We start from the raw sequence: 25473 nt of genomic DNA, 5'->3' as shown, positions 1-25473 counted from the left end.
TTCATGTGGCTTTAATTTTTTTACCTTTATAGTTTTTGAGCTGGATATGGTGGTACATACCTGTAATCCCAGTACTTAGGAGGGTAAGACAGGAGAATCAAAGGTTGGAGGACAGCCTCAGCAAGTAGTGAGACTCTCATTAACCTAGTGAGACTCTGTTTCAAAATAAAAATAAAATAAGGCCTGGAGTGTAGCTCAGAGAATGCCCAGGTCTCAATCCCAAACATAAACACACAAAGAAAAGCTTTTTATTTTATTTTTCAGAAGCTAATTAAGTCTAGTAACACTGATTATATCACTCACTCAAAAATTTTAATTTTCCCAAAGATAATTTTCATTTTTCTTTTACATTGTTATATGATTTTGTCCAGAACAGTTAAGTTACTGGTTTGTGATAAGATGGAATTCTTTTTTTCATAAAGCAAAGTTAAGCAGAACAAACTTAATTGTTAGATAAAGCTAGGTATTGCAGTTCTAAATGCTCATTTTACCATTATGGCAATCATGAAAAATCCCCAATATTATCTGTGAGGAGCATACATTACCTCTGCTGTTTGTCTGAGTAAATGTCAGAGCACTCAAGGAAATAGTGATATTAAACAGACTACCCCATGCCAGAAAAGGAGGGGTAAAGGAGAAAACAGCATGGTATTTATGACTCTTGGAACTATAAGTTGTAATTTAATGAGATCAAAGCATGAGCTGTTTATTTGCTGCACTAGCAGCTTTGAATCAAATGTTTAGAAAACAGACAATGTGCCGGGCGTGGTGGCGCACGCTTGTAATCCCCGCGCTTGGGAGGCAGAGACAGAAGGATCGCGCAGGTTCGAAGCTAGCCGCTCGTGCTGGCTTAGGAGACCCTGTTTCCAAATAAAAAATGTCAAAATAGGTCTGGGAGTGTAGCCCGGAGATAGAAGGGCTTCCAGGAACCCCAGTACCACCAAAAAAAAAAAAAAAAAAAAAAGAAAAAAGAAAGAAAACAGACAATGTACTAAAAGTTCAGGATATTTAAAACTTGTAAAGGCTACAAAATCAAAACATATTGTAAAGTGGAAAATCATTTCATGGAGGTCTTTGGTTTTAATTTATTTTGTTCTTAAGATTAAAATATGAGAAAAAAATATGCAAGAAATCATTAGTTTTTACTTTTGTTAGCCATAAACTGATTTTCCATCTCTGTTCTCACCTCCCTGTTATCTCATAGTAGTTACTTTGTTAGGAACTGACACATCTTAGGGTATATCCTATAAGACAACTGATTCCAATAGCTTTCCATTTTTGGTTATTAAGATATAGAAAAACATAGATGTTTGTTGCTTTTTGCAACTTGGAAGAAAAAATCCTTTAGAAGACCAATCCTCCTCTTTTCAGAGAATTTTAAGCTATATCCGAGAATATAAGTTTTAGTCATATGTCTCTTATCTAGGAGTAACTTAGAAGTAAACTTTGAACAAATCCCTAGTATTAAGACCATCATCAAGCATGGTGGTGAATGCCTCAGCAGTTTAGTGGGGCTCTTAGTAAGTTAGTGACACCTGTTTCAAAATAAACAAAATAAGCAGATATTTTACCTTCAGAGTAATTTTACAATTTTTAAGGAAGTTAATTACTGAAACAACTGGATTTCTTTCTATATCTTTCATTATCTATGGTCACTTTAACTGTCATCCCATGTGTTTGAGTATTTTTCTGAGATGGAAATGGTAAAATCAATACATTCTTTTGTCAGTAATATCAAAGATCTCTTGGCCTATGGAGTAGAATGCTAATTTATTATGATGTCTTTTTATTTTGTGTGATACTAGGTATGGAACTCAGGGGTTCTACCTCTTAGCTACACCCCTAACCCTATTTTACTGTTGTTTTTTCTCTCTCTCTTTTTTTTTTTTTTTTTGGTACTAGGGATGGAACCCAGGGGCATTCTACCTCTAAGCTATATCCCCAGCCATAATTTTTTTAGTCTTATTTATTTATTTATTTATTTATTTATTTATTTATTTATATGTTTTTGCAGGGTTGGGAGTAGAACCCAGGGGCATTTGACCTCCAAGTTACACCCCCCGCTCTGTTTTTTATTCTTTACTGAAACGGGGTCTCACTAAGTTGCAGAGGGCCTCACTAAGTAGCTGAGGCTATCCGTGAACCACAATCCTCGGGTCTCAGCCTCTCAAATGCTAGGATTACAAGCGTGTGTCACCACACCAGGCTGTAGTCTTTTTATTTTTGAAACAAGTTCTCACTAAGTTGTGGAGGGCCTCACTAAGTACCTGAGGCTGTTCACGAACCGTGATCCTCTGATCTCTGCCTCCCTCCTGAATGCTGGGATTACAAGGATGTGCCACTAGGCCTGGCTTATTTTATCGTTTTAAATATTAAAGTTGAAAGCTTCTTTTGTAGAAGCTGTCTCTCTACCATTTTATTTTTTATTTTGAAACAACTTCTTGCTAAATAGCTGAGGCCCTCACTAAATTGCTGGGCTGTCCTTGAACCTGTGATCTTCCTGTCTCAGCCTCCTAAGTACTGAGATTACAGGCTTGTGGCACTACTTCCAGATGATGTCTTATTTCTCTAATTGTTGTCTAGTATATTCTGGAATCTGAGCTTACATTGCAGAATTAGTCTGTTTTAGCTTATACTTTGGGATATTGGTTACAGCATTCAAGGTGGCTTTCCAGCCATGAACACACTAAAGTTAACATATGCCAGTAACTCACCATCTGCTGATCTTTGTTTTCCTAGCAGTGGCTATAAAACTGCACTAGTTCATTCACATTTAATTCAGGGGTCTCTTTTGGTATCAGGGTGATCCAAAATTCTGTGGTTTTATCTTGAATGGAGAGAAGCGAGCTAATTCAAGCAGCAATTAAGCCCTCAACACTGCACTTATGCCTACCTCTTTCTAAGCAGATCTTGCAAATTGACTGAACTATTGGCCATTAACAACAGTCTATTTGGCTGCCATTAACTAAGTATTTTCATTGCATTTAATTTATCCTGAATGAATCATACATTTGATTTCAGAAGATTTTAGACAAAAGTATACTACATATATCTTCATATGTTTATTCTTTTCTGCATACATTCATAATACTTTTTGCTTCCTCTTAGATTTTAAAATCTAATCAGGTGGTATGGAATATAAACTAAAGTACAAAACTTGGTACCTTTTTATTAACACATTAATTGTACACATTGATAGGTTTGACTTTGACATTTCCATACATGCACTGGTCATGTCCACCCTCCCTTTGGTATCATCTTCTAAGGGTCTTTTTAAAGAAAACTTTTATAGCTGGGTACGGAGGTACATGCCTGTGATCCTAGTACTTGGGAGGCTGAGAAAAGAAGATTGAAAATTCCAGGCTAGCCTCGGCAACTTTGTGAGAATTTTTTTCAAAATTAAAAGGGAAACCAGGTGTGGTGGCACATGCCTATAATCCCAGTACTTGGGAGGCTGAGACAGGAGGATCACAGGTTCTTGGCCCACCTCAGCTACTTAGTGAGGCCCTCAACAAGTTAGACACTATTTCAAAATAAAGAATAAAAATAGGACTGAAGATGTAGCTCAGAGGTAGGATGCTCCTGGGTTCAAACCCCAGTTCTGCAAAAATAAAAATAAATAAATAATGTATTTATTATTTAAGAATAAATACACTATTATTTTATAATTTATTTATTATTAGATCAGGGCATAGCTCAGTGGTAGAATGCCCTTTGGTTCAATCCCAACTATAACATAATAGATAGCTGTTATTAGCCATGAATGAATCTTAATTTTAAATAAATAAAAGGGGCAGTGGTGACCAAGAGCTCGGCGCTTCTTCCCAGTGCTGCTGCCCTGCCTCTGCCCCAGACCTCACACACAACTTCAGGCAAAAGTGGGACAGAGTCCGAATTGATGGAGATGAAATTTATGCCCCTCCCCAGAGAAGAGGACACACAAAGTGGGGATTGTAGAAAAACCAAGTTGCATATGTTGTGGCTTGAGTCTGTGTGCTAACATTGCAGTGCTCCTTGCCTCCATTCTCTCTGTATTCTACAATACTCTATATTCCACAGAGAGATTAATGTTCCTGAAATGTCGCTTCATGCTTTCATGGATTCAAAGAATAATTATTGAATGGCTGCAATGAGTCAGAAGCTGTGTTACGGGATTAAAACCTTAAATCGAGCATAGTAAGAACAACGTAATATAATATTGCAGCAAGATGTCATTTTTCAAGCAAAAATCCCCAAGTTTGATAATATACTCTGTTAGGGAGACAGGGAGGGAAGCAGATACTGAATATGTTGCCATTGGACGTGTTAAATGGTGCAACCCCTATGGAAGGGAATTTAGCAATAACTATCAAAATTACATATGCATCTGCCCTTTGGACAATCTATCCCACTTGTAAGAATCTATACCAAAGGAACGTTGACAAAAGCACAAGCCTATTAATTATTGGATTACTTATAATAGTAAAGAATTGGAAATGGCCCCAAAGCCTATCAACAGAAAACTGGCTGATTCAATTATGTTGTTTATGACTATTAAAACACATAGTAGCCGAGCGTGGTGGTGCCACTTGTAATCCCCACGCTTGGGAGGCGGAGACAGGAGGATCACGCAGGTTCGAAGCCAGCCTTGCTGGCCTAAGAGACCCTTTTTCCAAATAAAATATAAAAAGTAGGTCTGGGAGTGTAGCCTGGAGGTAGAAGGATTCCATCCCCAGTACTACAAAAAAACAAAAACAAAAACAAAAACAAAAAAAAAAAAACCCACACACACTCAGGAGAATTACCATGCAGCTACAAAAAAGAAAGAAATATTTCTTTTCTTACAATTTTTTGTTGGTGCATTATATTCATACATCATATTGGGGTAAAAATCTTGTGTGGACATACATGTACACATCACTGATTTAACCCCTACCCAATTCCCACCCCATTCCCTCCCACCCCTCCTTCCCTTGCTTGGCTTAGTGGTTGACTTCGATATGTTCAAATACATGGTGTGTTTTAGAGAATTTCCTTCTTCTCCCCTCCCATCCCCTCATTTAGGTTGCCTTGTTTGCTCCTCTGTAGGATTTCCTTTTTCATCTAGAGTTCCTCCTATGACCCATTTCTCCTTAGCTCTCACATATGAGGGAAAGCATCTGATTTCTTATTTTTTGTGACTGACTAATCTCAGTTAGCATAATGTCCTCCAGTTCCATCCATTTCCCTGAAAATGATGTCATGGAGATTTTTTTTGATGTCTGAGTAAAATTCCATTGTGTACATATCCCACAGTTTTGTAATCCATTCATCTGTTGATGGACATCTTGGCTGGTTCCATAGTTTGGCTGTGGTGAATTGTGCAGCTATGAACATAGATACACATGCATTAGTTTGGTAGTTTGGTTTACTAAGAAAGAAATATTTCTACTATGGAGTGACCTTAAGAATGCATTGTTGAATAGAAAAAAGATGCAGAATATAGTATGTATACATTATAATATTTGTGTGTGTGTGGTGCTGGGGATTGAATCTAGGGGCATTCTACCTCCAAGCTACACCCCTAGCCCAATTTTTTTATTCTTATATTTTGAAACAAGGTTTCAGTAAGTTGTGAGGTGACTTACTAAGTAGCAGAGGCTGGCTACAAACCCATATCCTCCCATCTCAGCTTCCCAAGTACTGGGATTACAAGCATGTGCCACCATGCCCAGCTTTATACAATATAAAAAAAAATTAAATAAATAAAAGAATACTTAATTATTTATAACACTTATTAACACTTCATTGTACTTTATTTTACAAGCAGGAAAAATAATTCTACATCACACTATAATCATAGAAATTAGAATCCGTTGTAATCAGCTACGAGTAATAATAGGTAATAGTGCTAGAATGTAGTAAAGGCATGGTAAATCTTTTTTTGGGGGGGGGTTTCCTGGAAACCCTTCTACCTCTGGGCTGCACTTCCAGACCTATTTTATATTATTTTTATTTGGAAACAGGGTATCTTAAGTCAGCGAGGCTGACTTCGAACCTGTGCAATCCTGTCTCCGCCTCCCAATCGTGGGGATTATAAGCGCGTACCAGGCGGCATGGTGAATCTTGTTGCACTGATTCATTCATTCTCTCTCTCTCTCTCTCTCTCTCTCTCTCTCTCTCTCTCTCTCTCTCTCCTTTTCCTTTTCTTTTTGTGGTACTGGGAATTACTGCAAGCTGTACCCCACCTTTATTTTTTATTATTTATTCTTTGTGGTAATGGGTATTTAACCCACGAGCATTCTATCTCAGAGCTATATCCCCAGTTCCCCCTTTTAAAATATTTTGAACCAGGAGCTCACTAGGTTGATGAGAGTCTCACTACTTCCTGAAGCTGTCCTCAAATGTACAATCTTCCTGTCTCAGCCTCCCAAGTATTGGAATTACAGGCATGTGCCACTACATCTGGCTTGGCATGGATTAGTACATGTCAGGGACTTTAAAAAATCGTTATCTGTATTTTACAGATGAGAAACTTGAGGTAGAATGAAACTAACCCAAGGTCAAACATTTTATCACTGTGTGACTAGCCTTACCTCTTCTAAAGCCACATATTGCATCTCCATCATGTCTAACCTTGCTAGCTAAGGTAAATAGACCTTGTTGAAGCAGTAGTATTATCTTGATATAATCATACAGGTTTAAAGATGGCCTTTGAAATGTTCAGGAAAGTACCTTCCTTTGGTAAAATATGCATTCTGAATTTTCTGTTTGATGTTTCTTACATTAAGGAGCTAAAAAAAGTAGCTTCAGACTTGATAAAATCCAAGGTCACATGTCAGTATAAGATTGGAGAAGAAAACATCAATCTAAACATTAAAGAACAAAAAATTGAAGAACTTCAAGAGAAACTGAACACGGTATTTGATTAAATGCATGTACTTTTATGAGTTAATATTTTTAAATTATGAGAATTTAGGGGTTATAATGCAAAATGTTGCTTCTTTGTACAGTTAATACATATAGTAAGAAAGTATTATGAGTCTTTTTAAAATTACTAGAAAATTTTTGCCATTAGCAAGACCTGAAGATGATAAAATTTGGCAGTTACTTCCCCTTAAATATGAGTTCAGACAGTCTGTGACACAGTGGTGTCTACAAACAGCTATGGAATTGTAAAATTTTGTAGTCTTAACCTTTACAAGTTTGTACTAGCTTACATTGGGTTCTAAAAGTATTTAATTTACTGGAGCCATGGTTTAAACACAGTCAAATGTGGCTACTCTGAAATAAGGGGTCATGTCACTCTCAAATGGATTGAATATATAATTTGGTAAATTTTATATCATAACTTTAAAATTATTATAATTTTTTTGTGGTACTGGGTGTGGAACCCAGGGGCTTTCTACCTCTGGGCTATACTACCAGACCTATTTTATATTTTATTTGGAAACAGGGTCTCACTAAGTTGTTGAGAGCCTCACTAAGTAGCTGAGGCTGGCTTCGAACCTGCGTGATCCTCCTGTCTCAGCCTCCCAAACACAGGGATTACAAGCATGCGCCACCACACCCGGCTAAAATTATTACAATTTTTGAAGGAATTGAAGTTAAATAAGAAGATTAATGAAGAGATTATAAATATTCAAGAAGAAAAACAGGTAAGCAATCATCAGGTATTTTTGGAATCAGCTACAGTGTTAAATAAGTTAAATAATTAATGCAATCATGGCTACTATGTCAGCATGTAGCACATACTAAGCCATGCAGCTGTATTGAATGGACATATGAATACTTTTTTATTTTTATTTTTATTTATTTTTTATTTTTTATTTTTTGGTGGTACTGGGGTTCCTGGAAGCCCTTCTACCTCTGGGCTACACTCCCAAACCTATTTTATATTTTTATTTGGAAACAGGGTCTCTTAAGCCAGCATAGCTGGCTTGGAACTCGCGCGATCCTCCTGTCTCTGCCTCCCAAGCATGGGGATTACAGGTGTGCACCACTACGCCTGGCTATGAATACCTTTTTACCAGTCACATATGTGCTCCCATTTTTTTTTTATGGTACTGGGGTTCCTGGAAACCCTTCTACCTCCAGGCTACACTCCCAGACTTAAATTATTTTTATTTGGAAACAGGGTCTCTTAAGCCAGAGAGGCTGACTTCGAACCTGCGTGGTCCTCCTGTCTCTGCCTCCCAAGCACGGGGATTAAAAGTGTGCGCCACCGTGCCTAGATTGTGCTCCCATTTTTTAAAAATTATTTTTCTTTGTTTAGACCAGCTGTGCCCTAACAAATAATTACTGAAATGTATTTATATATAATGAAAGCGTTTTCAGGATGTTATTCTCTCATATGAACCTGTTTGACATTTTATAATACTTCCATTAAAAAAAAGTACATGAGAGAAAATTAATGTTTTTTTTCTCTTCTGCTTTTCCTCCATTTTATTCCTAGTCCATCATGATACTTTATTTATTTTATTTATTCACTTATTATTATTATTATTATTATTATTATTATTATGTGTGTGTGTATATTGAATCCAGGATATTCTACTTCTGAGGTACATCCCATCCCTTTTTTTAATTTTTATTTTGAAACAGAGTCTCACTAGGTTGATGAGAGTCTTACTACTTGCTGAGGCTGTTCTCAAATCTGTGATCCTCCTTTCAGCCTCCCAAGTACTGAGATTACAGGTGTGCACCACCATATCAGGCGCCATCATGTCACTTTACAGTAGACCCTATATGACAATTAGTAGAGATATATTTGCTATTTGGCAGGGGACAAGCCAACAGCTTATTTTAGTTTTGAATTCTTTACATTTTTAATACTGTTTTAGAATCTGGTCAATTTTTTAAAAACAGTTATTTTAGGGACTCAGAAGTAGTAGTAAAAATTATGTAATAGGAATTATTTTAGATATTTAATTATTAAATATGCTATCTAAAGTATTTAAATTAATCTATTAAAAATAATGGGTTAAGAAACTAGAAAATGTATGTGAAAAATGAGTTTAGAAACATGCCTACTATCTTAAAATTTTTAAAATTGACATGTTTATATATTTTTAAAGGATATCATCATTTCTTTTGAACATATGCAGCAGTTACTTCAGCAACAAATTCAGGCTAATACTGAAATGAATGCAAAATTGAAGGTGCTAAAAGAAAACAATCAGGTTATGTATATCTATATATTTTGTCTTAGTATATTTATGTCTAATGAGCTTTCTTTAAATTTATCTGTCCAGTTATGTCACTATTTTTTAATTTTAGAGGCAAGATATTGGACCCCTTTCTACTCCCTGAAGTAATAAACATATTTTTCTCAACATTTGAAGAAATTAATTTAACTAATTATTAGTTAACAGTAATAACATTATTTAACAATAACATTAATCATTAATATTATTTAATAATATTATTTAATATTAACATTAAAGCATTATTATATTATTTAACATTATCTTCTTCCCTATATATACAAGAAATGACTGCGGAGGGGAATAGATTATGGTCACTGATTTTTGTGGGGATTTCAAGGTTAAAAAAGAGAGGCTTTTCTTGAACTTCCCTAGTGGAAGAGGTAAAGCTAAGTGAGGGAGTCTACAAGAAAATTTCCCATGAAGATTGAGTTACAAAAGCCAGGTGTGGTGGCGTGTGCTTTTAATCCCAGCATTTGAAAGGCTGAGACAGGAGGATCACAGTTTGCGGACAGCCTCAGCTATTTAGTGAGGCCCTTTGCAACTCAGTGAGACTCTGTTTCAAAATAAGGAATAAAATATAGGGCTGGGGGTGAAGCTCAGAGGTAGAATGCCCCTGGGTTCCATCCTCAGTACTGATAAAAAAAAAAAAGATTGAGGTACAAAGGAGGGCTGTAAAATGTGGTTAGTTTATGTGGAGGAGCTTGGCATGTGTCTTTTAAAGTTTGGAAGTATATCATGAACATACAGACTGATACTAAGTTCTGGTCTAGAGGAATTTCGAAGAGAAAAGTTATGGGGAGTATTCTGTATAACAGGCTTGAAGTATATTATGCTCATTCTAGTACTACATTGCCCTGTGAGGGTGCATAAGAGAAACTTGGTGCTTCTGAACTCCACATACAGAAACATAGAGTTTGGTGGAGGGATAGGAACTGCCCTGGGTGTCACTGGGTCAAATGATAGGATGAGAAGGAGTTGGGGACATGTTCACCTGGAGCAGCCAATATGAGATACTTCTGCCCTTCTAAAGGGGTTGAAAACTATACATGAGTATTTGACTAGTGCAGTTTTATAGGGACCAACACTCAGAAGGGCTTCCTGCTTCAGGGGTGTGTGTGTGTGTGTGTGTGTGTGTGTGTGTGTGTGTGTGTGTGTGATGGGATTTTTGAACCCAGGGGTTAATTCTACCTCTGAGCTATATCCTTAGCCCTATTTTATTTTGTATTTTGAAACAGGGTCTCACTAAGTTGCTGAGAGCCTCACTAAGTTACGAAAGCTAGCCATAAACCTACCATCCTCCTGTCTCAGCCTCCCAAGTACTGGGATTATAAGTGTGAGCCAATAGGCCCCACCAGGTTTAATGTTTTATAGTCACAGTCTTTAAGATTTTTTTTTTTTGTAGTAGTAGTACTTGATATTGAACCCAGGGGCATTCTACCTCTGAGCTACACACCCATCCCTTATTTCTCTTACCTGTCCCTGTTGTTGACATTAGATCTAGAAGAGTCAGAGGGAGGTCGGTCCTGGCAGGGTGTCACAGTCAAACCTCTCTATTCTCTTAATCCTTTCACTTGTTATAGTAAAAGACTAGTAAAAAGAATTTCTCTGAAAGTCCAGTTTTAAAGAACCTCTCCCCACCTCCCTACCCACCTATAGTTGGATAACAGGTACTATTTCTCTAATATGTTGAACCTTCTCCCAAGAAACATATAATTGCCCAAATTATATATGAATAGATGTTTTCAGTTGCATCCTAAGTCTCATAGAGCAGTTGAAACAGATTTTTTATGATGAACAAAATGTTAGAAATTAATCCAACCATTTCATTTCATAATGAAATAAAAACCCAGAAAATGCCAGCGGTATCATTCAAGTCCTTATAATTAGTGGAAAACCTAGGATTTAACTTTTGTCCTTGTTCTAATGAATCACTATTTCCACATCATTATGCAGTGAAGAAATTTTTCATAGATCTGTGAGAGCTGCCAATTTTGTTAGCAGTTATATAGGACTCTTTTTATTGTTTATTTATTTTTTATTGGTGCATTGTAATCATATATCACATTGGAATAGAAGACTTGAGAGGATATACAAGCACACATCATCCAATTAGCCCTCATCCAGCCCCCATCTCATTCCCTCCCCTTCCCTCGATCCCATGCTTGTTTGGTGATTAACTTTGATACATTTGTTTATGTACCTCCTGCATTTTAAAGAGGCTCCATTCTCCCCTATTCCATACCCTCTGATTGGTCACCTTAGTTGCTTCACTATAGGGCCCTTTCTATAGCTCAACCTCTTCCTGTTGCCCCTTTCCTCCTAGTTTTTGCTGCTTAGGGGAAGCATCTGATTTTTATTTTCTGCAATATTTCTCTGTGCATGCCACGTTGCAAGTACCAATCCCACTCTTGATGGCCCCAGTAGTGGCCTGGCTACCTGGTGGACTGATCCAGAGCTCGCTGGCTCAAGCAGCAGCCTTGCCTCATGGGGAGGCCCCGATTCTGGTCTCACTGGCCCCGACACCTGCCTAACCCAGCTGGCTCCGATCCCGGCCTCACTGGCCCCAGCACCGGCCTAGCCTCAAGGCAGACTCCAATACCGGCCTCGGAGGCCTCAGTAGCTGCCTTGCCTCATGGAAGGCTCCGATGTCGGCCGCTGGCCACGGCACCGGCCTAACCCCTCGGCAGGCTCTGATCCCGGCCTCGGAGGCCCCAGCTCTGGCCTTGCCTCACGGCAGGCTCCGATCCCGGCCTCGCTGGCCCCAGCACTGGCCTAACCCCTCGGCAGGCTCTAATCCCAGCCGTGGAGGCCCCAGTAGCGGCCTTACCTCCTGTCAGGCTCCGATGCCAGCCGTTGGCCCCAGCATCAGCCTAACCCCTCGGCAGGCTCCGATCCCGGCCTCGCTGGCCCCAGCACCGGCCTTGCCTCACAGCAGGCTCTGATGATGGCCTCGCTGGCCCCAGCCCCGGTCTAACCCCTCGGCAGGCTCCTATCTGACCTCAGAGGCCTCAGTAGCGGCCTTGCCTAGTGAGACCCTGCTTTAAAATAAAATAGGTCTGGGTTTAAACCTTAGTACTGCAAAAAGAAAAAGAAGACAGAAGAAGGAAGAAGAGGAGGAGGAAAAAACAAAGTCTCACTAATAGCTGAAGCTCACCTGAAACCTGCAGTCCTCCTGTCTTAGCCTCCCAAGTACTGGGATTACAGACATGTACCACCACACTCAGCTTCCTTTTATTTATGTATTTATGTATTTATGTACTTATTTATTTTTGCGGGTCTGGGGATGGAACCCAGGGGCATCGACCTCCGACCTCCGAGCAACATCCCCTGCCTTATTATTTTTTTATTCTTTATTTTGAAACCAGGTCTCACTGAGTTGCAGAGGGCCTCACTAAGTAGTTGAGGCTGTCTGCGAACCGATCTTCCAGTCTCAGCCTCCCGAATGTTGGGATTACAAACATGCACCACCACACCTGGCTTTCCATTTATTTATTTATTTATTTATTTATTTATTTATTTATCGTGGGTCTGGGGATGGAACCCAGAGGCATTTGACCTCCAAGCTACACCCCCTGCCCTAATTTTTTTATTCTTCATTTTGAAACAGGGTCTCACTAAGTTGCGGAGGGTTTCACTAAGTAGCTGCCACAAACCACGATCCTCCGGTCTCAGCCTCCCGAATGCTGGGATTAGAAACATGTGGCACCACGATCGGCTCCTTTTATTTTTTATTAAGAGACATAATCTCACTAAATTGCCGAAGCTGGCCTTGAACTTGCTATCATCTCCTGCCTCAGCTTCCTTAGTCACTGGACCTGTGCCCATAACACACCTGATTGTTTAATAATAAATACACGTGCTAATTTTAAAATATGCACTCACTGCTAGACATGGCATCACACACCAATAATCCCAGTACGTGGGAGGATGAGATGAGAGGATTGCAGGTTAGAGGACATCCTCAGCAAGTAATGTCATATGGTGCTTTGTTCCAATTGCTATTATATTTAACACCATCAAATTGCATCAAGGCAGACTCCAATACCGGCCTCGGAGGCCTCAGTAGCGGCCTTGCCTCATGGAAGGCTCCGATGTCGGCCGCTGGCCACGGCACCGGCCTAACCCCTCGGCAGGCTCTGATCCCGGCCTCGGAGGCCCCAGCTCTGGCCTTGCCTCACGGCAGGCTCCGATCCTGGCCTCGCTGGCCCCGGCATCGGCCTAACCCCTCAGCAGGCTTCGATCCCGGCCTCGGAGGCCCTGGCACTGGCCTTACCTCGTGGCAGGCTCCACTGCTGGCCGCTGGCCCCGGCATCGGCCTCGGCAGGCTCCAATCCCGACCTCAGAGGCCCTAGTAGCGGCCTTGCCTCACGGCAGGCTCCAATCCTGGCCACGCTGGCCCCTGCACTGTTCTAACCCCTCAGCAGGCTCCTCTTAAATTGCTAGTTTACAAGCTCCAAGTCCAATGCTTATGTATCATTGCATTCTACAGAGCCTATAGCAGTCATATAGTTAATGTATTTTTTTGAGTTTCCAATGACTGTGGTCCCAGGATCTTTCAACTGTGCATACCAATATCTTAACTAATTCAAATGCTTTTTAATTATCACAATTAATGCCTGCCCCTTGATAGTACCTCAAGAGAAATTAGATTCTATACAGTATCATCTCAAAGTATTGTAAACAACAGGACACTGAAAATACCATTTATCACTACTATCATCTTATAAAAGACAACATTTTAACATCAAAAGTATATTGAGGATATAGTCTTAGAATAAAGGACAGTTTTTTTTTATAAGAAAAGTAATTTGATGACCTTTTTTGCCATGGACTAGTGAAAATTTTGTCATGGATCAGTACTTGTCTGCAGACTGGTGTCTGAGAACCACTGATATATAGCATAACAAAATATTAATGTTGAACTGTTGCTAAGGATTATACTGCATAGACATCGGAAGTATTTTCTTGAGAAGCATTTCAATTCCACCTGCACTAAAAGGGATCATTACTCTTGATAATAGCCAACTGTTTTTCAGTGCTCCGCAATCATGCTCTCATCTGTCTTACTTTTTTAGTAGTAAATTTTAGGGCATAGAGACCTAAATTCTCATGATAGAAAATGTTTTCTACTATTATTATTGAGTCTACTTATAAACCTAGTTATCTTCCAGTAGTCACAATATTAAGAATAATTTGCATATTTATTCTTTAAATTATGGTATTCCTTTAACTATAGTGCTAACTAGCACAACTTACTGAGTTTGGGTAGATTAAAACATTAACAGATGAGCTTTTCTTTTTTATTGACCTACAACATCCTTTTTCTCATTTACTGCTTTTTCAGATTGGTTAATCCAGTTGTAAATAATATCAAATAATTTTCTGATAGAATATAAACTCCATGAAAGCAGCAACATTTTTACTGATGAGGAATAAATACATAGAGTGGCATCTGGCATGCAGCCAGAGGTTAAGTGTTATCAAATGAATGATGAACAGTAAATAAACTTCTATTCTTCCAAGTTAAGATACTGCCTGATCAGGGCTTCTGGTTAAACATGAACTTGAACCCAGCATTCACTTATTTTTCCTTCTGAAACTGCAATAAAATAATATTAATAAATCCGTAAGGACCAGGAAATAGGGAAGGAAACAAGGAAAATTAAGTTTTTAAAGTGGGAACCAGATGAATAATTGGTAATTTATTTCAAGGAAGTAGAAACTAAGTCAAAGATATAGAAATGGGGGCTAAAAGTCGGGCATGGTGGCACATGCTTATATTCCCAGTACTTGGGAGGCTGAGATAGGAGGATCATTGATTTGCGGCCATCCTCAGCTACTTAGTGAGACTGTTTCAAAATAAAGAATAAAACTGGCAAGGTGTGGTGGTGCATGCTTGTAATCCCAGTGCTTGGGAGTCTGAGACAGGAGGATCGCACAGGTTCAAAGCCAGCCTCAGCTACTTAGTGAGGCTCTCAGCAACTTAGTGAAACCCTGTTTTCAAATAAAGTATAAAATAGATCTGGGAGTATAGCCCAGAGGTAGAAAAGCCCCTGGGTTGGAAATGCCGGTGCTGGGGCCAGCAAGCCTGAGATTGGAGCCTGCCGTGAGGCAAGGCTGGTACTGGGGCCTCCGAGGCCAGGATAGGAGCCTGCCGAGGGGTTAGGCCGGTGCTGGGGCCAGCGAGGCTGGGATCGTAGCCTGCCATGAGGCAAGGCTGGTGCTGGGGCCTTCAAGGTCTGGCTTGGAACCTGCCGATGGGTTAGGCCAGTTCTGGGGCCAGCAAGGCCAGGATCGGAGCCTGCCATGAGGCAAGGCTGGTGCTGGGGCCTCTGAGGCTGGGATCGGAGCCTGCTGAGGGGTAAGGTCAGTGGCGGGGCCAGCAAGGCTGGGATCGGAGCCTGCTGTGAGGCAAGGCCGGTGCTGGGACCTTCGAGGTCTGTATTGGAGCCTGCTGATGGGTTAGGCCGGTGCCGGGGCCAGCAAGGCCAGGATCGGAGCCTGCCGTGAGGCAAGGCCAGTGCTGGGGCCCCCGAGGCCAGGATCAGAGCCTGCCGAGGGGTTTGGCCGATGTGGTGGCCAGCGAGGCTGGGATCAGAGCCTGCTGTGAGGCAAGGCTGGTGCTGGGGACTCCAAGGCCTGGATTGGAGCCTGATGAGGGGTTAGGCTGGTGCCAGGGCCAGCGAGGCCGAATCGGAGCCTGCCGTGAGGCAAGGCCACAACAGAGGCCTCTGAGGCTGGGATAGGAAACTGTCGAGGGGTTAGGCTGGTGACAGGGTCAGCAAGGCCAGGATCAGAACCTGCCATGAGGCAAGGCTGGTGCTGGGGCCTCTGAGGCCTGGATCGGAGCCTGCTGGGGGGTAAGGCCGGTGCCGGGGCCAGCTAGGCTGAGATCAGAGTCTTCCGTGAGGCAAGGCCGCTACTGAGGCCTCCAAGGCAGGAATCGGAGCCTGCCGAGGGGTTAGGCCAGTTCCGGGGCCAGCGAGGCCAGGATCGGAGCCTGCCATGAGGCAAGGCCAGTGCTGGGGCCTCCGAGGCCTGGATCGGAGCTTGTTGAGGGGTTAGGCCGGTACCGGGGTCAGTGAGGCCGGGATCAGAGCCTGCCATGAGGCAAGGCCAGTGCTGGGGCCTCTGAGGCCAGGATAGGAGCCTGCCAAGGAGTTAGGCCAGTGCCAGGGTCAGCAAGGCCGGGATCGGAGCCAGCCAAGGGGTTAAGCTGGTGTGGGGGCCAGCGAGGCCAGGATCAGGGCCTCCTACAAGGCAAGGCCAGTGCTGGAGCCAGCGAGGTCGGGATCAGAGTCCTCCAGGTAGCCAGGCCTCTACTGGGGACGTCAAGAGTGGGATCGGAACTTGGAATGTGGCATGCACAGAGAAATATCACAGAAAGTAAAATCCAGATGCTTCTCCTAACTAGCAAAATCTAGGAGGAAAGGGGTAACAGGAGGAGATCGAGTTGCAGAACGGGCCCTATAGAGAAGCAATTAAGGTGACCAATCAGAGGGAATGGGATGGGGGAGGATGGAACCTCTTTAAAACTCATGAGGTACGTAAACAAATGTATCAAAGATAATCTCCAATCAAGCATGGGATCGAGGGAGGGGGAGGCAATGGGATGGGGATTGGATGAGGGCTAATTGGATGATGTGTGCTTCTATATCCTCTAAAATCTTGTATTCCACTGTCATGTATGATTATAATGCACCAATAAAAAAAAGAAAAGAAAAGCCCCTGGGTTCCATCCTCAGTACAGAGAGAGAAAGAGAGAAAGAGAGAGAGAGAGAGAGAGAGAGAGAGAGAGAGAGAGAGAGAGAGAGAGAGAATATGAATGAGAGAGAATAAAAAAATAGGATTGGGGGTACAGCTCAGAGGTAGAATGCCCCTGAGTTCAGTCTACAGTACTGGAAAAAAAAATAAAAATGGGGGATAAGGATATGGTTCAGTGGTAGAGTACTTGCCTAGCATGTATATAAGATGTTGGGTTTGATCCTCATCCCCCCCTCCCAAACAAAAAGCCCCAATAAAACAAAATAGAAATGGTTAGGAATTCTAAGTATCAAGTTCCTCTAGCAATAGCATAAATATGCAGTTGAATCCCAAACTGGAAGTTTTGGCAAACCCACATTCTCTTCCCTACTTTGCACAAGTAGGCACTGCCCCTTCTACTTAGCAGAAGCTTGGAGGTTTATGTTGGGGAGTTTAAAGGACAGCTGAGATTGGAAGGAATTCAGTGGTATGCTGGGGCCAGCTTGTAGCAGTGAAGTTGGTTGTTAGATACTGAGAAAAGTGGTGGCCTGAAATTGACCGTGATGGTAATATTGAACATTGAATAAAATGGTAAATGCTACAAGTTAGGACCTTTCCTTCAAGTTAGGACCTTTCCTTTCCAAGAGTCAGCTCACTAGTACTGGAAGTATTTTATTGCAAATGGGGTAAAAACTCTAAATAGTGAATAGTGAGATCTCCCAGCCTAGATTTGCCATAACCTAATATCCATGAAGGAGAATAAAAGATCCCTTTCTGGGGAAACTAATTTGCCCAAGAGAGAAGACTTAGCTGCTGCAATTAAGTTCTCCAAATGAAATAGTTCAGCCAGATCAAGCTACAGTGACATCCACCACTTGATAAAACATTAAACCAACTTTTATGAACAGGTTGGCTTGGTGTGGTAGCTCACACTTGTAATTCCAGTATTTGGGAGGCTGAGACAAGAGGATTGCATGTTCACAGCCAGCCTCACCTACTTAGTAAGGCCTTCTATAACTGTTTCAAAATAAAGAATTTTCATTGTTTCAAAACAAAGAATAAAAATAGTTCTGGGGATATAGCTCAGAGATGGAATGCCCCAGGGTTCAATCCCTTCAATCCCTAGACACACACACACACACACACACACACACACACACACACACACACACACACACAGAGAGAGAGAAATTAATGAATGAATGAACAGGTTGTTAGGGATCACTGGACATTTGAAGAAAGTTTCTGCTGTGAAAAACAGACAATACCAAGTGTAATAAAAATATGGAAACAGAAAATGTACTTGGATAAAGGAAATATATTTATTAATTCACAAAACAAGAATTAGGAATTCATAAAGAAACACTCAGAAGAAAACCCTTTAAATATATTAGCAGACATAAAAAGAACAATGGTAAGTTTGGGGATAGTCTAGAAAGTAGAACCAAAAGACATGAAGATAGAAAACAGAAAAAAATCTAGGAGATTACCACAGAGTCTGGTGAGTTTCAGGGAAGAAAAAACCAGAAAATGGAGGGAGAAAAAATTATAGAAGAGATAATACAAAAAATTACTCAGGCTGGAAGGATACGAGTTTGTTTTACCCAATATCAGTGTATGCCATTATGAAGTTTTATACTAGACATAAAGAGATGATCCTAAAGTAATCTGCAGAAAAATGTTGATTACATATAAAGGATTAGAGATTAGAAGAGTGACATACTGAATTTAAACTTCTGAATGATAATAATGTAAGGCAGAAGAAAATAGAATATGCCTTTGGAGGTTAGGAAAAATTAACTTTGAAAGTAGAATTCAACTATATTTAGCTAATCTAATTGCCAAGCATCGATAGAATAAACATTTTCAGGCACACATACTCTCAAAAATTACCATTTATATCTGTTTTATTGACAAGTAACAGAAAATTTTCTTTACCAAGAAAATGAAGTATACCAAGATAGAGGAAGCTAAGCCATCTAGGAAACAAGACTTAAGACCAAAGAGAGAAGACAATCCTCATAGATAACTTGATATGTGCAGCTGATGGAGAGCAGGAGATTCAAATTGTAATGAAAGGATGGAGTGTCTCCAGAAAAACTGAAAATGAGACAATACTTGAAGGAGTCAACTCAGTTTCTTTGAGTTGGGATATAGATCAAGACAGGAATACACTGGCATAAGAACACAATCCTCTTGATCATTTGTTATTATTAGGATAAAGACGAGTATATCATCCTATTCCTTCCCTGAACCCTCCCGTTTATCTTCTAAAATATGTTATCAAGCTAGGCGTGGTGGCACATGCTTGTAATCCCTGCACTTGGGAGGCAGAGACAGGAGGATCACGCAGGTTCGAAGCCAAATGCGCTGGCTTAAGAGACCCTGTTTCCAAATAAAAAAGTATAAAAAACAGTAGGTCTGGGAGTGTAGCCCGGAGGTAGAAGGGCTTCCAGGAACCCCAGTACCACCAAAATAATTAATTAATTAATTAAAATAAAATATGTTATCAATATAAGCAGGTACTGTTAAGTATTTTTAGAATGTTAAAGTATTAAGTGTCTTAATTGTATGCTACTATAAATATTTAGAAACTTCCCTGCTATTATACATGAAAATTAAGGAAATATGTTTAGTATAAAACTATTTGTTACCCTGAAATATAAGCTATTGAAATAGGTACTCATTTGGGTATTTTCAAAGTACATAGCTGACTCCTTTTGAGATATATGAGAATCTTCACATAATAAATTGTAAAATGCTTTTTATTAGATAAGTTGCCATAATTTTATATTATTATCTATTTGCATATTGATATTCTAGATGTAATAGAGAACTTTTTAAATAAAATATAAAGTGAGATGAACCTATGTAAAATAATATGGAAAATAAGCAAGATATTTGTTTGTTTTTAAAGAGCAGATTACAGAACAGTAAGTATATATAATAGGGTCTCATTTATATTTAAGAAGCTATATTTTTTAATAATTATATGCACATAGGCAATTTTTTTTTCTTTTTCTGGGGTACTGGAGATGGAACCCAGGGGCATTGTACCTCCGAGCTACACTTCCAGCCCTATTTTTTACTCTTTTTTATTTTTTGAAACAGGGTCACACTGAGTTGCAAAGGGCTTTCGCTAAGTAGCTGAGGCTGTCTGTAAACTGTGATCCTCCACTCTCAGCCTCCTGAATGCTGCGATTACAAGCATGTGCCACCATGCCCGGCTTACATAGGCAAATTTTTATAATATATAAGAAATCACTAAAGTGATTCCTTTGAGGGAGGAGAATTAACAGAATAGTTTTACTTTTCCTTTTTATATTTTTCTATGTGGCTTGGTATTTTTGTACTGAGTATTCATAGCTTTAATAATGACAAATTAACTTAAAAAATGTCAGATATATTAGACACGTAGATAAAAGTTGTTGCTGCTATTTATTTTTTATAGAAGTTTGCTTGGAGCCAGGAGTGGTGAAGGATGCTTTTTCCCAGCGTTTGGGAGACAGAGACAGGAGAATCACAGTTCGCAGACAGCCTCAGCTACTTAGTGAGACCCTTTGCAACTCAGTGAGACCCTGTTTCAAAATAAAGAATTAAAAAAAAAATAGGACTTGGGGTGTAGTTCAGAGATAGAATGCCCCTGAGTTCCAACCCCAGTACAAAAAAAAAAAAAAGTTTGCTTGGATTATAATTAGACATAGAAGGAACCTAGTAATATTGGTGACATAGATTTAGTAGCTCTAAAACCCTAGTCTTGGAAAATACTTGGTAGTATCTTAAAATTTTTTAAAAAGTTCTTTTGGGGGGAGAGGAAGTAGTGTGGTAATAAGGCTGCTATATTAATTCAATGAATTAAGTTAATATGGTCAATATTTAAATTATGGTAGCTGGGTGTGGTAGTGCACACTTGTAATCCCAGTACTTGGGACGCTGAGACAGAAAGATCACAGGTTTGTTGCCAGCCTCAGCTACTTAGGCCCTCCACAATTTAGTGAGATCCTGTTTCAAAATAAAGAATAAAAAATTGGGCTGGGGGTGTAGCTTGGAAGTAGAATGCCCCTGGGTGTTCAACCCCCAGTACTGCAATAAAAATTATGCTAAAAAGGTGTTACTTTGAAATTAAAATTATATTTAAGGGTTTTCTAGCCAGTTAATTTATAAAATAAATATCAAAAGTGTTCTGTGGTAAATATTTTTAGTAGGATTCGGCTGGATTATGCTACATCTCATACTTTTCAGTGCTGTACTTTATATTACTTTTTCAGTACATTAAAACTTATGCCGTGAAACTGAATAATGGCAATGTTTTTATACCCTTTTATAGCCATTTCTTTATCATAACCTCCCCCTATTTCCTGTTAGCTAAACTATAAGTACCTTTCTGTTAATTTATGAAAATTATTGTTGAGATAGCACATTATCACTGATCTGTATGGCACTTTCAGCATGTTCAACGCAAAGTTCCAAGCAACATAAAACACATCAGAATTCATTAATGTGGTATTGATTATTTTTTGGATAATTAATTTTATTGCAGACCCTTGAAAGAGATAATGAGCTGCAAAGGGAGAAGGTAAAAGAAAATGAAGAAAAGTTTCTTAATCTTCAAAATGAGCATGAGAAAGCACTAGGAACTTGGAAGAGACATGTAGGTTTATTAAATTGTGAAATATTAAGATATCTGAAATAGTTGTAGACATTTAAAATGACTATTATAAGTGCTAAGAAAATACTGCAAAAATAATACAGGAATAAAGTCAGACACATTTTCTTCTTGCACTCGTATTTTCAAAATTGAATGCTTTTTAAAAGCTAAATCTAATAAAATTCCTTTTACTTTTTTATGCATGGAAGATAGTACGTATATGTTTGGTATATATAAATGCAAATATACATTTACATATATTTATGTATTTCATAAATATATATACATATATATGCCTGGAAGGTCCTTCAATATATATTAATGACCTTCCATAGGTGACAAAGAAAAATTAATTTATCTTTTAATTAAACCATGGAATTGTATTTTAATAAATGATTAAAATAATTATATTTGTACTGTTGTTAAGCTGATCTATTTTGATTCCTCAGCAGTTTTGTTGTGATGTATTAGAGCCATACTAGTTGTTGAATTCTATTGATATTTTTAAACATAGTTATTTCCTTAAAATATGTTAGTTTAGCTTATTCTAAATCTTAATGCCAGTGAAGTAGATAAAAACAATGTAAAATTGAAAATAATGTAAATTCAAGTTGTGAGATATAAAAGTTTATATTAGATTCATGGGCCATAAAACTGATTATTTTATTTTAATATAAATTCTCATTGCCTTTTCAATTCTTTTTAAAGAATTAACACAATTGACATGAAGCCCTGGGTTCAATCCTTAGGATTTTAAAAAAAAAGAGAAAATTACTCTTTATGAAGCTCTATTTTAGAAATGTATTATTATATTTTAGACCACCATACTAACTATACTACATGATATATTATTATACTAATATACATCTTAATATCAGCTTCCTAATATTTTTGTAAATGATTTTGTTTTATTTAATTATTATACAAATAATAATTTTTTGGTGATAGTGGTAATGGAACCCAGGGGCTTTGTGCCTCCAGCCTGTATCCCCACACCTATTTTATTTTACTATTTTATTTAGAAACAGGGTATTGCTAAGTTGCTGAGAACTTCACTAAATTGCTGAGGCTGGCCCCAAACCCTACAATCCTCCTATCTCAACCTCCCAAGTACTGAGATTACAAGCGTGGGCCACTACATCCAGCTTACAGATAATTTTTTATTTGATTCATTTGTATCTGACATGTTTTCTTAATTTATAATTTGGAGAGACCAAGTCTTCACTGATGATTTTTACTCAAGTCTGAGAAAAATATTTTTGATAAATTATATCAGAACACTAAAAAATGTTTAATAATCTCTATCAGTAAAGTGTATCATTAAGTGGTAAACATAGTAACTTTGTTTAATCTACATCACATCCCAGTGCCTCCTCACCCCCAATGTTTAAGATCATGGAAATAGTACAATCAGGAAAAAGAAAACTCTAAAGTGAAAAGGAAATATAAACTTAAATATTTCAAACATGCCAAAAAAAATTGGTTGAGCTAAGATTATTGAACATTCATTTTCTCTGATAAGGTTACAATAATGGCCTTCTCCCAAGGGAAAAAATCGATCAAATTAAGAAAAATAAGCAGCTTCACTGGTGAGGCTATAATTTATGTTTGATTAATTAGTTTATCTTATTATTTTTTGGATTCTATAGTCATTTCACTTTCATGGTGTTTTATTAATAAAAAGAAGTTAGTTAAGTAAGAAAGTTTTTTGGTTCTTTAAGAGTTTTCTTGAATGGGAGAATAGATCTGTGTATTCTTTAATTGTGTTTGTTTTCAACATTTTGAGTGAAGGGCCGTAATAGTGAAGGGCTACTGAGACTGGACCAAAATGGGTTTGAAAACAATAAAGGTACTGACAAAAATAAATGGGGATAAAATGACTGCTGTTTTCTATCTGGTCACTCAAAAATACTGTGAGAACACTATGCTAATAAAAATTAGTACCTATCATTGGATGATATACTTAAAATTCATTGAGATGTTTTTTTAAAAACAGCATTATGCATATCTGTTTTTATATTGACTAGTTATAATATCAGTATACATATAGACCAATATATATATATATATATATATATACAGGTATAGATGAAAAGACAATGACAGTGTTCTGTAATTGTTTAGGGAAAAGAAGGTCACAAAAGAAATTTAATTCTATAAGTAACGGGAAGCCATTGAGCGTTTTTAAAGTAGAGAAGTGAAATAACTCATGCAACAATATGGAGAACTGCTTTATGGAAAGAGACTATTATGAAGAAAATTATAATAATCTAGCCTTAAGGCTGTAAGAATGTGAACTAGGGCAATAATAATGAGAACAGAGAAGAGGGGCAGATGTAAGAAGCATTTCAGAAGTAGAATTGGCTGAGTTAGTGTCACTTTTCTACATTGGTATGGGAAGGGGAAAAAGTCAAATATGACTGAGATGGATATCACTCAGAGAATGGTGATGTTATTAGTGGACTTAAGGAGTATAAAAGAAGCAGATTTGGGGGATGAAATAGTGAGTTTAATTTGAGAACTGTTAAATTTATGGTTCCTGCAGGACAACTAGTTTGAAATGCATTTGGAAATGTGTTTCTCATCTCAGGAGAGAGTTTGGAAAGGAGATAGAGTTTTAAGATCTATTAGCATAAATGATATAGGGGAAATAAAATCATGTGTAGGGGAGGAAGACTTAAAGAGAAGAGGGCTGAAGAAGAGAACCTTGCAGAATGGCAACATTTTGTGAGTAGAGTGTGTTTGTTGGGGCAAAAGGAGGAGGAGGAGCCTGAGAACAACAGTGAAAAAGGGAGGAGAGAGAAGACAGAGACAGAGAGACAGAGAGAGGGGGGAGGGGGGAGCGCAGGCACGCGACACCAGGGAAGCCAAGGTCACAGCCAGATGCTACAGAGCAGAGTTTTGGGAACAAATAATTTTGCTAATTGTAGATGACATTTAAGAAAACAGTCAGTAGAACACTGAGGACAGGAGCCAGGTTGTTAAGTGATGGAAACCAGTATGGATCATTTATTTATTTTTTCAGTCCCTCAGATAACCCAGGGCCTTGTGCATTTTAGACAAATGCTCTACCACTGAGCTACATCACCATTCTTGGATTATTGATTTTAAGAAATGAGAGAGAAAATAGTGGCCTAGGAGGTAAAAACTTAGAAATATACTAGAGGATATTTGTGGATTGAAGGGGAAATGCTGGTGACTGACTGAGAATAGCCAGAAGAAAAGAAATAATTGCTAGCCCAAGGACTAATGGAGATAGGAGAGGATGGGATAAAGAACACATGGAAAGTTTAGCTTTGGAAAAGGGAGATTAAAAGATGGTTAAAAATAGATGACAAGAAGGGTACTAAAGTAGTGTGAGTTTATACCCACTGGCCTCTATGAGGAAAATTACACACATTTGTGAGATTTATGAGAGGAGTTTTTAAGAGAAAATTATAATCTGTAATAAAATATTTTTTATTTATTTCAACTTACTGTTTCATGTTGAGGTTTTTATGAAAGGTACTACCTCAAGGAAAAGATTATCAAAGTCGGGTGTGGTGGCACACACTTGTAATCCCCCACACTTGGGAGACAGAGACAGAAGGATTGCACAGCTTCGAAGCCAGCCTCGCTGGCTTAAGAGATCCTGTTTCCAAATAAAAATATAAAATAGGTCTGGGAGTGTAGCCTGGAGGTAGAAGGGTTTCCAGGAACCCAAGTACCACCAAAAATAAATAACTAAATAGATTATCAAATATTATCGCAAATATCATAGGTAGTATAGATGTGAATATTAGGCTAAATCATCAATTTGGTTTATTTATTTTTTCTTTTTCCTGTGGTAGTGGGGATTTAACCCTGGGGCATTCCACCTCTGAAGCCTATTTTTTAAATTTGAAATAGGGTTACAGGGAGGCCTCATTAAGTTGC

The 25473-nt window shown here is 38.8% G+C and overlaps 1 protein-coding gene across 1 annotated transcript in view; it reads left to right on the top strand.

Moving 5' to 3' along the window:
- CCDC73 (coiled-coil domain containing 73) overlaps positions 1 to 25473 on the top strand; it is a gene marked incomplete at both ends in the record, with an annotated part of 157245 nt that overhangs the window by 113037 nt on the left and 18735 nt on the right. The window contains 4 exons of the mRNA XM_080690577.1: positions 6750 to 6878; positions 7557 to 7616; positions 9036 to 9140; positions 21451 to 21561. Coding sequence (XP_080546703.1) covers positions 6750 to 6878; positions 7557 to 7616; positions 9036 to 9140; positions 21451 to 21561 — 405 coding nt within the window. The remainder of the gene's footprint in view (positions 1 to 6749; positions 6879 to 7556; positions 7617 to 9035; positions 9141 to 21450; positions 21562 to 25473) is intronic.

This window comes from Muscardinus avellanarius (genome assembly GCF_963383645.1).
Source record: "Muscardinus avellanarius genome assembly, chromosome: 1".
Lineage (NCBI taxonomy): Eukaryota > Metazoa > Chordata > Mammalia > Rodentia > Gliridae > Muscardinus > Muscardinus avellanarius.
This window is presented reverse-complemented; position numbering and strand designations above follow the sequence as displayed.